Source organism: Musca autumnalis, unplaced genomic scaffold (genome assembly GCF_047663935.1).
Source record: "Musca autumnalis isolate F117 unplaced genomic scaffold, ASM4766393v1 scaffold_3, whole genome shotgun sequence".
Lineage (NCBI taxonomy): Eukaryota > Metazoa > Arthropoda > Insecta > Diptera > Muscidae > Musca > Musca autumnalis.
In genome coordinates this window covers 2,307,890-2,320,148 of record NW_027411866.1, presented here as the reverse complement: position 1 = coordinate 2,320,148, position 12,259 = coordinate 2,307,890, and the positions used below count along the sequence as shown (strand labels likewise).

Genomic DNA, 12,259 nt, shown 5'->3' with positions numbered 1-12,259 from the left:
CGGTGTAAAACAATAGGCGTCATACTTTTATCTGCAAATGCAATAACAATGTAATTGTTGTTGTATATATGACAAATGTCGCATTTTTACAGAAAAAGAGTCAATAAAAAGTAACGAATTGTGAAGAGAAGATAAAACTCACTTCAAAATGCTTGCAAGGTATGCACATATAAAGAAAGATTTGTTTATCAAAAAGCCACAATACACACTGGATGACGACGATATTGATGATGATTCACGACACTGGCTAAAGCCTTTTTTCCGCCATAAACCAAAACACAACAATTGCACGCCAGTCTCTGTTGGATATTTCTACTCTCCACAATGTCTGCTGCATTTGACAAGGAAGAGTTCGAAAGGGGTTGGCCTCCCATTGGCATAAAGAAAAACCTTACAAAATTCGAGCATAAACTTATTGAAAAATGTCTCTCCGTAGAAAAACCGCAGGCAACAAATATTGAAATTTCGAAATTTATAAAGAAATCATCAAATTTTCCCATAGATGTGAGTATACTTGTTTTATTATTGGTGGATCAATGTTTATAGGAGCGTAACGTGTTGTTTTAGTTTCCCATCGATAGTTGCCGCATAAAGTCCCAGCCCAAAGAACGGTATCCAAATATACAGCAACAGATTGTTTCCGCTTATCCGGTGATACATGAAAAAGTTCTCTTTTTGATAATTGACTTTTTGGAGCATAAGCTTGAATTTGGTATGTATACAAATGACGTATTAAGTGTTTGGGCGGGTAAATGGCAACATGTGGCAACCCGAAGGAAAAGCTTTCATTTTGTTGCCGTTATAAAAGCTGGGAACATATTGCTCATTTACTCAAAGAGTGGCAATTGATTTCTTAAAAAAAAATTATTCAAAGTCGGAGTTCGTATAAACCGAATTCTTATCAAACATCTGTTTTTATAGAATTTTTTTTTGAAATGTTTGATTGAAAACAAAAGCAAATAATAAAGACATTGTCCTATGCCAGACTATGAAAATTTTCATTGAAAACTCTTTGTCATTTTCTTCTAAAATTTCATTGACATCCACACACGAATATGAAATCAAATGAAAATTGTGATATTTTCATTGCTTACATTGGTTTGAAAGTTACGAATTTAAACACAAAGAAGAATTTCAGATTACAGAACCTTGTGTTCAGAGTTTCACTCCCTTCACACCTCTTGCCAATAAACTCATTTTCATGTACATGAAAATTTTCATAGTCTGGCATAAGACATACCCTCAGTCTGTGTACATTGAGACTTTCATCTAATGACAGAATGAATACCAGGTAGGGTACAAGACCGAAATCCTTTTGCGCAAAAATCCTAAACACATGGGAGTTTTTCAGACTTTTGTGGCTTTTTCAGGAAGAATAAATTTGCCGACAAAAATGTAGTGTGGACGTACCCAATAAATGCAAACCTTTACCAATAAATTTGATTGGAATACTTCTCGTCCTCAGATAACAAAATTGTATGTCAAATTATACTAAAATATGAACCAATAACAAAAATATGTATTTTGAAAGAGATTAATTATTGATAAAGAACTCGGAGTGCTTGGAGGCTCACGAAAATATTGTCTATATCACTCCGCAACAGTCTGTCCCAAGCCCGGATCATTAGTGGAATTCTGTAACCCATTTTTCAAGTTACCGACAAATATCTGTAAAATGCTTATAATGTTTTAATGCTACCAATTTTTGTCGGTAACTAAAATAATGAGTTACAGAATTTCACTACAGAAATGAGAAGGGGTTATTCAATGCGTTGGTATCCCTTCCTTTTAAAAAAAGTATTTTACCATGAAAAGATAAAAAAGATTCAACTCCCCCAAATGTTGTAGCGAAACTGCTCCTGGAATGTTCGGATTATTTATAGAGAAGATGGAGTTTACGCACTTGCAGACGTATTTACAAAGTACAAGGCCGATTACTGTCATACAGGAAATACGATGGATTGGGAAAGTTAACGGCACTGTATTACAGTTGCGATGATTTAAAATACGAGTTTGGTTGCGGATTTGTAGTTAGTCGCAGGTTAAAACATCTGTTGTTCTGTTTCACTTCGGTGGATGAAAGATTTGCTACAATTCGGATCAAAGCTAACTTTTAAAACATTCGTTTTTTTCGTTCATGCCCCCACTGAAGACAAGGACGAGCAGAAGAAAGATATATCTTACGAACTCTTAAAAATGTAGGACCGGTGTCCTGCCCATCACATTAAAAATGTTCTAGGCTGATAGACTTCAGCGGTAAAAAAAATGGTATTTAGCAGTACCGGATTTACGCATCTTGACATTCGTAAGGATACCTGACTGTCTGCAGACTAAAAACAAGAAATCAAATTTATCAGATTAAACGTATCAAATAAAGTACGAACAGATACAACACAGAAGTTGGACATCGGTAAGCTGTAATCACAACAGACAGCCGCAGTAGATTAGGTCAATGAAATAATTAAAATAATCAAGTTACCATCTTTTTGTCGATTATAAAGAAACCGTTGACAGCCATATAAATATGCTCAAAGGTGTTTCAAGCCATGCATTATTCAGTATTCCCGCAAATCTCATCCGACTTTATAAGATGATACTAACAGATGCACGATTCTCAGTTAACAATGAGAAAGGAACTCTCCGAACAGTTCAGTACCAAAAGAGGTTTAACAAGAGGTTAAACCATGGTAGAATAATAAAAGGTAACCTTATGCTCACAGCATTGTACTCGACTTGACGTAACTTCATTGTCAAAATGATTTTGACACACCTTGTATGTATGTGTATTGGGTATGTAAACAAACATATATGACGACAATTTCTAAATAAAATAAAATAAAATAAAATAAAATAAGAAAACTTGGAATATATTTGAACTGTACCATGGCACAATTACCCAGGTAGTGGCATCGTAAAATTTTGAATATGTTATGTCAAAACTTTCTTTATGTTGTTGGGGAAATTACAACAAAAATAATTTTTTTATAAAAGGATTTGACTTTTCATATTCGATCAGCTGGTGTGATACCACTACCTGTAGTGCGATTCTGTAACTTTTTTTAATAACGAACCGACATCGGTAGTTAACGAAAATATTCGGTTGAGTTAACGAATGTGCTATTCTGTAACTTTATGTTAACGATTGTAGAAATCGTTAACTCATACCGACGAAAATCGATAGGAAGGAAATGTCAAATATTATATTTTAATATTAATTAAAATATATTTTGAAGCTGAAAACATTATTTCGTCGCGAATACAAAACATAAAGCGTTTAAGAAGGAAACAATTCAGATTTTTGAAGGAATTTGGCTCAAATTCCAGTAAAGAAGGATTTCTTAAGATGTTTTTATTGTGTGTGTGATTTTTTTAATTAAAAGTTGGGATCATATTTTGGGTTGTGGCGCTCTGTATGGAAATTCAGCTTTGATATTTGACATGACTTAAGCAGCTTCAGTGATCGTGGATCCACGTTACCGTCATTTGAGTTTATATATTCACATATTCAATTCACGCCCACATTAAATGAAATTTCTCATAGCGGAGAGTATGAAAAGTTCGAAAATCCAAGCTTATACGCCATTTTTAGCATTCTGATTGTTAGTGATGCTGAGTTAAAATCTATAAGATTATCACAGAACAAAGTAGGTTATAGTATTCACGTGTTGGCCTCAATGCTAAATAAAAGCCAACGAAAGCCTCCTAGAAAGATAGTGTTACGGACATTGGTATAGGTCTTACATAGCAGTACCACACTTGAGTTCTTTTGAAGCATTAGATAACGTTTTTCCTCTTTAGTAAGTAAAACAAAGGTTAGCGTAGTCTTCATATGTAGGATAGCATGGGGCAGCTTCGCCACAGTTGCGCCTTCGCCAGCGCCGGTTTAATTGATGCTACATGAAGGTGGTCTAAAGGAAATTTATGAGTTAATCGAAGATCAAAGAGAACTTTGATATGCAGTTTCAATAAAATCGGCGCTGGCGAAAGCACAGTAGTGGCGAAGCTGACCCATGTTATCATACATAGTTAACCCTTATGTGAACGCTTTAAGAAGATTTTTCTCAATAAGGCAGAATTTACCTTGTGTACACTCCTCATTAACATAACATATGCTCATATAAAAACGCCGTTTTTAAAAGAAATCAACAAAATATTGCAATAATGTACTGTCGTTAAGACTTAACAACAATTTTTTTTTGGTTGTGAACTTAACAATAATTTTCGGTAATTAACGACAAAATTTACCGACAAAAATTGTTAAAATTGGTATACAGAATAGCACTTACCGAAAATTATCGTTAACTACCGACATTCGTCGTTAATTCTGTCGTTAAGGAGTTACAGAATCGCACTACTGGTAGTTCTGCCTTGAACTGTAGGAAGGCATATTTATATAAGGCAGAAGTGACAATCAGCTGTATTCTTACTTTTTTTTTAAATTTACAGTCTGCTTCTGTATGTCGAAAGAAGAATGTGTGCGAATGAAACACCCCCAAACTTTAGTTTTCGAAATAATTTTACCTTTGCTTTTGCTTCAAAACAAAAAACAAATTTGAAAAACACGCAAGAGTTTGGGCGTGTTTCATTCGCACACATTCTTCTTTCGACATACAGAAACAGGCTGTTAGTGTAATAAAAACATGTAATAAAAACAAGTAAGTACGTTTCAGTCAGCTGTGCTGACGGAGAAATACCCTCAGCCACTGACCAAGAAAAAAACAACAAAACCAAACCAAACACAATAATTATGCCGTATATAAAATATATTGATTTTTTTATCACGAGTTTGCTTAAAAATCTGTAGGTACCGTAACGTGGGCTTATACCAAATCATTGACATATACCAAACATTTTTGCAACCAAACTTCCTCATAAAGGACTCAAAATACTAAATTATGTTAAAATAAGTTAGAAAGAAATTTTTGAAAATAGTTTTATAGTTATCCGACAGTGTTTTGAAGCTTTTGGACCATTATCTTAGGAAGTATTGACTTACTCCGGAACAAAATGTATCATTATAAATGAGGCCGCTCCAAACAATCTACTGAAAAAGTGTCAAAACGATGCGAGAGGAGCTCCTAAAAAAACAGAGTTGTTTGAGCTTGAGGTCTTATTTTTGTTGTTTATTTATTTATCATTTCCAATATTTCGCAATTTACTTGAATTGCATCCTCAGGGAAATAAGTAAAATCAAAATAAAAGTGTCAAGTTAGCTTAAAAACTATGATGGTGAAGCCCAACCTCAAGCTCAAACAACTCTGGTTTTTTATTAATATCAAAAAGGTCGAACAAACACACAATAATATAGGAGCTCCTAAACTTTACTTTATCCGAATTGTGTGTGGGAGGTACCCGAAGGAGTGGACCGATATAGTCTATATTTCAATCCCATACTGGACTGGATGACACAATACGATTTGCAAAGCCTGCATCAATCAAAAACTCCCTGCGAGGATTATCTTGCGGATTTGCCATGGTTGTTATTGAAAATTAATTGTCAAAGATAAATATTGAATAATAGAGTCGTTCCAAAAATTTGTTCAGGAAAAACCTAAATACATTTTGAAAATCCTCTAAAATAGAACAAATTTGAATCAAAATGTAAATATAAAACATACAGAACTGTCGTAGGTTATTGTTATTACACGTTTACTGTGAAAAGAACAATTTTATGGTAGCAAATTTCGAAGTTTCAAATTTCATGAGTAGACCCCATTACATTTTGAAAACTAAATTTACAAAAAAAGTAAAGGCCTGCGTACATAAGCTGCTTTGCCTGATTGCCTTGCTTTGCTGCTTCAATAAAAAAATAAAAGAACAAAGAAGGCCGACCCAATTTCCAACTGATGGCAACCCAGTTCAAAATTTCGTCTTTATTCTATTATTTTTATTACGTCAGAAATGAAGCAGGAAAGCAAGGCAGTCAGGCAAAGCAGCTTATGTACGCAGGCCTTAAGAATACAGCTGATTGTCACTTCTACCTTGTATAAATATGCCTTGCCTACGACCATGGCAGAACTACCAGGTAGTGGTATCATACCAGCTGATCGAATATGAAAAGTCAAATCCCTTTATAAAAAAATTGTTTTTGTTGTAATTTCCCCAACAACATAAAGAAAGTTTTGACATAACATATTCATACATATGTGCCATGCCTACGACTGACTTTCTATCCTGTCTGAATATTCTTTTGTTTATAGGAGACCTCTAAAAGACATTATATTTGCTTGACTCTTCTTTCTATATAATATCCATGGAAGAGATAGGTTATGATTTATAACGAACAAAGCTTCCATTTGTCTTTAGTCACAATAAAGTTAAGAATTTATCTTGGTCAATTCTTGATCTTAAGTACTGACATAATCGTAGGGTGAGACAACGATGGGTAGATGTGTCGATAAGAGAGACCTTAAGCTGAAAACACATCCAACGTTTGGGTAAAGTTTAGTGTCGTTTCGGCCGTTTTTACACTGTTCGGCATGATGCCGAAAAATTCAAATTCATTTAAAATATATGCCGGCAAACATATCAACGCTGGACATTGGTGTCGGCGTCGCCCTGTTGTTGTTTTTTTTTTTTTTTGTTTCTCAACGCCCATCACAAAACCTTAATCAAACGTTGGATGTGTTTTCAGCTTTAGGAGATTATACGAAATGCGAATGTGAATAGATATATCATACTATACACAAAATAACGCAGTAACATGCGCCCATGTTCTACTGGACAGTTTATCCGAAATGCAAATGTGACTAAAAATAGTTCATACAGGAAACTATGTCCATAAATGCCATGTCACCATAAATGCCAAAAGTCGTAACAAACAAAATAATAATTTTACAGGAGAAGCAAAAAAAAAACAAGTAAGAAAAGTCTATAGTCGGACGGAGCCGACCATGGGATACCCTATACCACTATCCCTGGACAATCGCTCTCCACGGAACTTCTTTTCAATGATTGTGAAAATTTAATTATCAAATATCAGAGATGTAATGTATAATACTTATGAGCAAAACCAAAAAGTTATCTAGCATGACAAAGACATTTTTGTAGCAGGAAAGGAAAATTTAGTTCACACAAACTGAAATGTAATGAAACTCACTTATGTAGTACTACTACTTCCGTTGTTTAACCGCTACGTTATTGAAATTGTTACCACTTTCACACAAAAGTTTCAGTCCATTAACCCGCTAAGTATTATCTGATCTTCACGTTGGTTTGTACGCTTTTCTTAATCATAAACTCAAACTTTGTTTAAAATTTTGCGGGTTATTATTTTGACCTACAGAGCCGCTACAAAATTGGTTAAAATTTTGTTTCTGGTCCATTTCATCCCGTGAACATTTCACGATCATCACCAAAAACTAATCATTTCTATTCTGGCCCGAACCCAATCTCCCTTAAAAAAATTTGTTTCAATCGGTCCATAATTGCGGCCTTAAAAGCTTGTTTACAATTTTTAATGGACGGACACACATCACTAAATCGCTTTATCTCGTCGAGATATGAATTTTGGCATACCAAATAAGGGGTCTAGGACGAATATTTCGTGGTGTTACATAAACTTTTGGAGAGACAATATGTAGCACAGAACCCATTCTATATTAGGCAGTAGGCCCGTTATCTAGCAAACACTTTATTGCAATTTACATCAGAGGAAAGGTCAGTAGTTTTTTTCCATATGTAGGCTACTTTGCGAAATATATATGTCCTCAAGAAATTAAAAATTATATTTTTCATACAAAAGTAATGGTCCATTTCACCCGCTAAAGAATATCAGATCATCATTCAAAATTGTAGGCATCTTTTTCGACCTATACTCTTACCCGGTGCAAAATTTCGTGACTATTGATGTATAATTGCGACTTCTAGCGAGTTTATTATTACACTACAAACAAATAACGGGGTATATTAGGCTGTAACTCTGTTATCTAATCATACACACCAACATAATTGGCATCAATTGAAAGGTCAAGCGTTCCACTTTCAAGTATATCTCACTTGTCCTGAATGTCACTTCCAGGAATTAAGATATAAGCTGTATATTAAAAATGTTCACACAAAAGTTTTGGTCCATTTAACCCTCTAAATATTATCCGATCGCCATCTCAAATTGCAAGCTTCTCCTTTGTGATATACTCTTACCTTATTTAAAATTACGCGTTGATCGGACTATTATTGAGACCTACAGAGCCGCTACAAAATTAGATAAATATTATGTTTTTGGTCCATTTCACCCGCTAAATATTTCACGATCATCACCAATAAGAATAGGGATCTATTCTGATCTGAACCCGACCTCCATACAAAATTTCGTGACGATCGGTCCATAATTGCGGCCTGGAGCGTGTTTACAATTTATAATGGACAGACGGACGGACGGACGGACGGACGGACTGACGGACGGACACACATCTCAAAATCGCTTTATCTCGTCGAGATATGAAGAATGGTATACCACATTGGGGGTCTCCGACGAATATTTCGCGGTGTTACATGAATTTTACCAAAACAAACTTATAATACCCTTTTCCACATTGTGGTATAGGGTATAATAAAATGAAAAACAGTTTTATGGAATATTAATCTTATGAAGGCGAGAATATGGGATATTATCAATCATATACGAATGGGAGTAAGAAATGAAACCAAAACCACGAAAACGCTTGGTTTTGGGATCTGTCATTACAAAAAACTCTGCATTTATCGTTATTTTTGACATTTTGCAAGAGCATGTATTTTAGTCTTATGAATTAGATTCAATCAGAAAATTAATTTTGACTTTCTTGAAGATATGACTTCGGGCATTTATGGTGACGATATGTTACATACTTATGAATATCATGGACCGCCGTCTACTAGCAGTAATACCCGCATTTGAAAAATTCAAAGAAGAAGCTGTCAAAGCAAGCCTGACAATAATATAATATATAAGCAGAAACACCAAATCGGTCTGTTATCTACAGCAAATCGCTAAGATACGTTCTGTCTCTAGAGGGCCTTCATACAGAAAATCTTCTTAATCTTCAGTAATACCCTAGACAGGAGGCACCGTTAATTTGCATTAATTACCTTAATTCAAATTAATCCGTGCATTATCCAAATTCTTAATGTACAAAATCAAACTGAATTTAATGTGCATTTACATAGGTATTTCAATATGTCAATATCGTAAAAGAAAGCCCATATTCATATGAGGTATAGTGCATGCTCTGAGACAAGGAAAATAAAAAATACAGTGCAAACAATAACAAAACAGCAATCAGCTGTTTCGTAAATGCAGAAACTGTCGTCTGTCAGGGTAAAATAAAATGCTGATCTTAATGCAACTTAATGCTTGGTTTACATTTACGAAATCCAATCGATTTAAACTGTTAATTCCATTGATTAAACGTCAAATGAAATCCAATGGATTTCAGATAAGTTTTCATTTGACATATACACAAAGGAATTGACAGTTCAAATCGAGTGGATTTCGTAAATGTAAACCAAGCATAACGCTGCCGTCTGTCAAAGACATAAATACAACTAAGACATGACAAAATGCATGCAACAAAAAAATGTTTACGAAACTTTGTATATAAACATTACCCTTAACAGGCTGCAGTTAATTCAAAATCGCAACCAAGGAGGAACATTTCATGTAATGGTATCAGAAACGAAATTTATGAATTCAAGGATCTATTCAAGAATAATTCTATGTCAACTGGATCGGTAAATTCGGTTAAATACGTAAAAATGTATAAAAGAAAAAAAATGTTATATCACCATATCGTGATATAACATTATGTTAAATTCAAAAGCCATTCACTGAAGAATGATAGCAAACAAAATGTCTTATCTTGTTGTATTTATGTCTTTGCGTCTGTCTAGGGTATAACCCTTTAAAAATTACTATGTTAAGAGTTTTAATATACACATATGTTGTGATCTTTCTTGGAAATCTAAAGAGACGTTTGAGTGATTTTTGTTGACCGAAGACCTTCATGTCTTCAGCACAAAGAAGACTCTCCAAATGGTTTACATATGTGTGATGGAGGTACTTCATAAACTCAATGTACTCCAGTTTGTTCAAACGTGTAACGACATAACTAGAAACACTGGCATGATCAAATCCAGCACAGAGCGGAATAAAATAGAATAAAGATATGAAGTGTGTTGAAATTGAAAACAAATTCCACCTCAACTGTTCTAATAATAGAAATTTGTTAGCTTATTTTTCAACTTCCAGTAGTTCAGTGCGATATGCCCTCGTTAAAATAATGGGTTAGTAGGTGGTTTTGTAAGTAGTTACGATTACCAAAAAGTACTATAAAAACCCATTATTTACTAAGGATTTTTTGCTGGGTATGGACTAAAACGCTGAAGTATATCGTAAAAGAGGTTACCAGTAAGTATTGGATAAACCGCCATAGGCTACCCGTAAGTATTGAACAAACCGCCATAGCTCTGGCCATTCAAGGACATTGTTATATTACTTTTATTCCAGGCTATATATACAAAAAATTTCACTAAACGTATTAAAGAAAAGTCATTCTCTTTTACAGGATCTCCCATTGAAAAACGTCTCTATAAGGGAATGACAATAACGGATTTTGTTCAAAGGCTATTAAGCAAAAGATGTGTAAGTTTTTATGGTGAAGATGATGACTATATGCTGTTAGACGCTTATACAGGACATGGCCCCAATTACAAACAAGTTGGAAGTAGTGAGGAAATAACCCCTCTTGTCTTAAAGAATGTCCTAAGCTACGATGAAATAAAGGTAAGGGTTTACAAACGTCGAACATTTTGAGGTGATATGGACACTTTTACTTGTTGCCTCAATCGTATATCCTCAGATCTCCGCATTGCTTTCGGTTTCCTCATTCAGCGATTTCATTAACGACGGCAATCGGGCAAATTGTGGTAAACCTATTGCGGACTTAACAAAAATCGAACGAGAAGGTCTTGTGTTGGGCATGATTGGTGCCAGATTTGAACGCAGAGAGGTAATGGAATTCCAGGATATAATTATATCTGAAAATCAGAATATACCAAAAAATGGTTATGGGGAGAAAAGTTTTGAGAAGAAACAAATAAAAAAGTCATTTTTCAATACCCTAAATCCCAGGAGAAAAATTAATGAATTGGACAAATTGCAAGATTATCGCCGAATATGGAATAAGTTCTATGAGGAATATGACAATCTATATGCAGAAGTGATGAAGGGCAATGATCCACGTTTTGGTAGTTCCCTGAACTGTTTGCTCAAATTTGATAATCTAATGATGAAGAAAAGATATGCTATTTCTTTCGATATGTTATTGCTGGAATCGGAACATCGTGCCAAATTGGCTGGAAAATTAGCCTACATACATGTGGTAGGATTCGGTTTGGGTGTATGGCGTGCTGCTTCCCAACAGGAACAAATCTTTTTGGAAACCTTCCATCAACGACTAAAATGTTTATTGCCAAAATTGAATAATATTGGAGTGGTGCATTTTGCGTGGTTCAATTTGAAGGAGTGGGGAGATTTAAAACATGGCAGTTTCTTGAAATCGGATAGTCATTCTTCTGGTGGTATTAAAATATTTCTCTCCAAAAGAAATCCCAACGATAAATTGGTAAGTTAAGGAGTTACTTAACAATAACACAAAAAACATTAGCAAAACAATATTTTCCTTTTAGGAATCTCCGGATTATGATAATATGCTGCTGATTGTAACATATGCTTGGGATGGAAATGCCTTGCCGGGAAATGAGTTTTGGGTGGTATGTTATTACAAACACACATGTATATTTTTTAAATGTTTTATTTCAGAGAAAACTTCAAGCCTCAAATGATCCGTCAACAGCCTGCAGCACCTTAATAAGTGAGCTCCACAATCCCCACATCAATACGGAATTTGTGTGTGGTAACAATTTGCATATTGCCAGTGCCGATTATGGTGTTTTGCACATTAAGGACTATGTGGAGAAATTAGTAGGAACCAATGGCTAACAAAGCCCAGAGCATTTTGAAAATATTAAAAAGAAGTTACGAATATATTTGTATGACCTCATATTTTATACGTGTTGAGAAAGGAAATAGCACAAATAAATCGAATCAAAGAATCAATTTTTTATTGCCTTCGTTTAAATAGATTCATATATGTATTTAGAACGTCTCAGCTGTTTCTAGAAGCGTTCTAAAAGCGGTTATTGTGTGCAGCCTTTATTTTCTAAAGTTTTTTTTATCGAACTTTAAGAATTAAGTAAATGGTTTTTAAATGTTTTTTTA

The 12,259-nt window shown here is 34.4% G+C and overlaps 1 protein-coding gene across 1 annotated transcript; it reads left to right on the top strand.

The window, feature by feature from the left end:
• Positions 1–225: 225 nt before the first annotated feature.
• Positions 226–12,097, top strand: LOC141396840 (uncharacterized). The gene is made up of 6 exons (XM_073972517.1): positions 226–504; positions 568–712; positions 10,545–10,762; positions 10,839–11,603; positions 11,668–11,751; positions 11,801–12,097. The coding sequence occupies exons 1-6, from the start codon at positions 325–327 to the stop codon at positions 11,978–11,980; spliced, it is 1,572 nt and encodes a 523-aa protein (XP_073828618.1). The 5' UTR covers positions 226–324; the 3' UTR covers positions 11,981–12,097.
• The last annotated feature ends 162 nt before the right edge of the window (positions 12,098–12,259 follow it).

Bases quoted from the DNA above. Each gene is read 5' to 3' on its own strand.
- LOC141396840 (XM_073972517.1), top strand. From the start codon at position 325: ATGTCTGCTGCATTTGACAAGGAAGAGTTCGAAAGGGGTTGGCCTCCC. The intron at 713-10,544 runs GTATGTATACAA...TCTCTTTTACAG, and splicing joins GGAGCATAAGCTTGAATTTG to GATCTCCCATTGAAAAACGT. The intron at 11,604-11,667 runs GTAAGTTAAGGA...TTTTCCTTTTAG, and splicing joins GAAATCCCAACGATAAATTG to GAATCTCCGGATTATGATAA.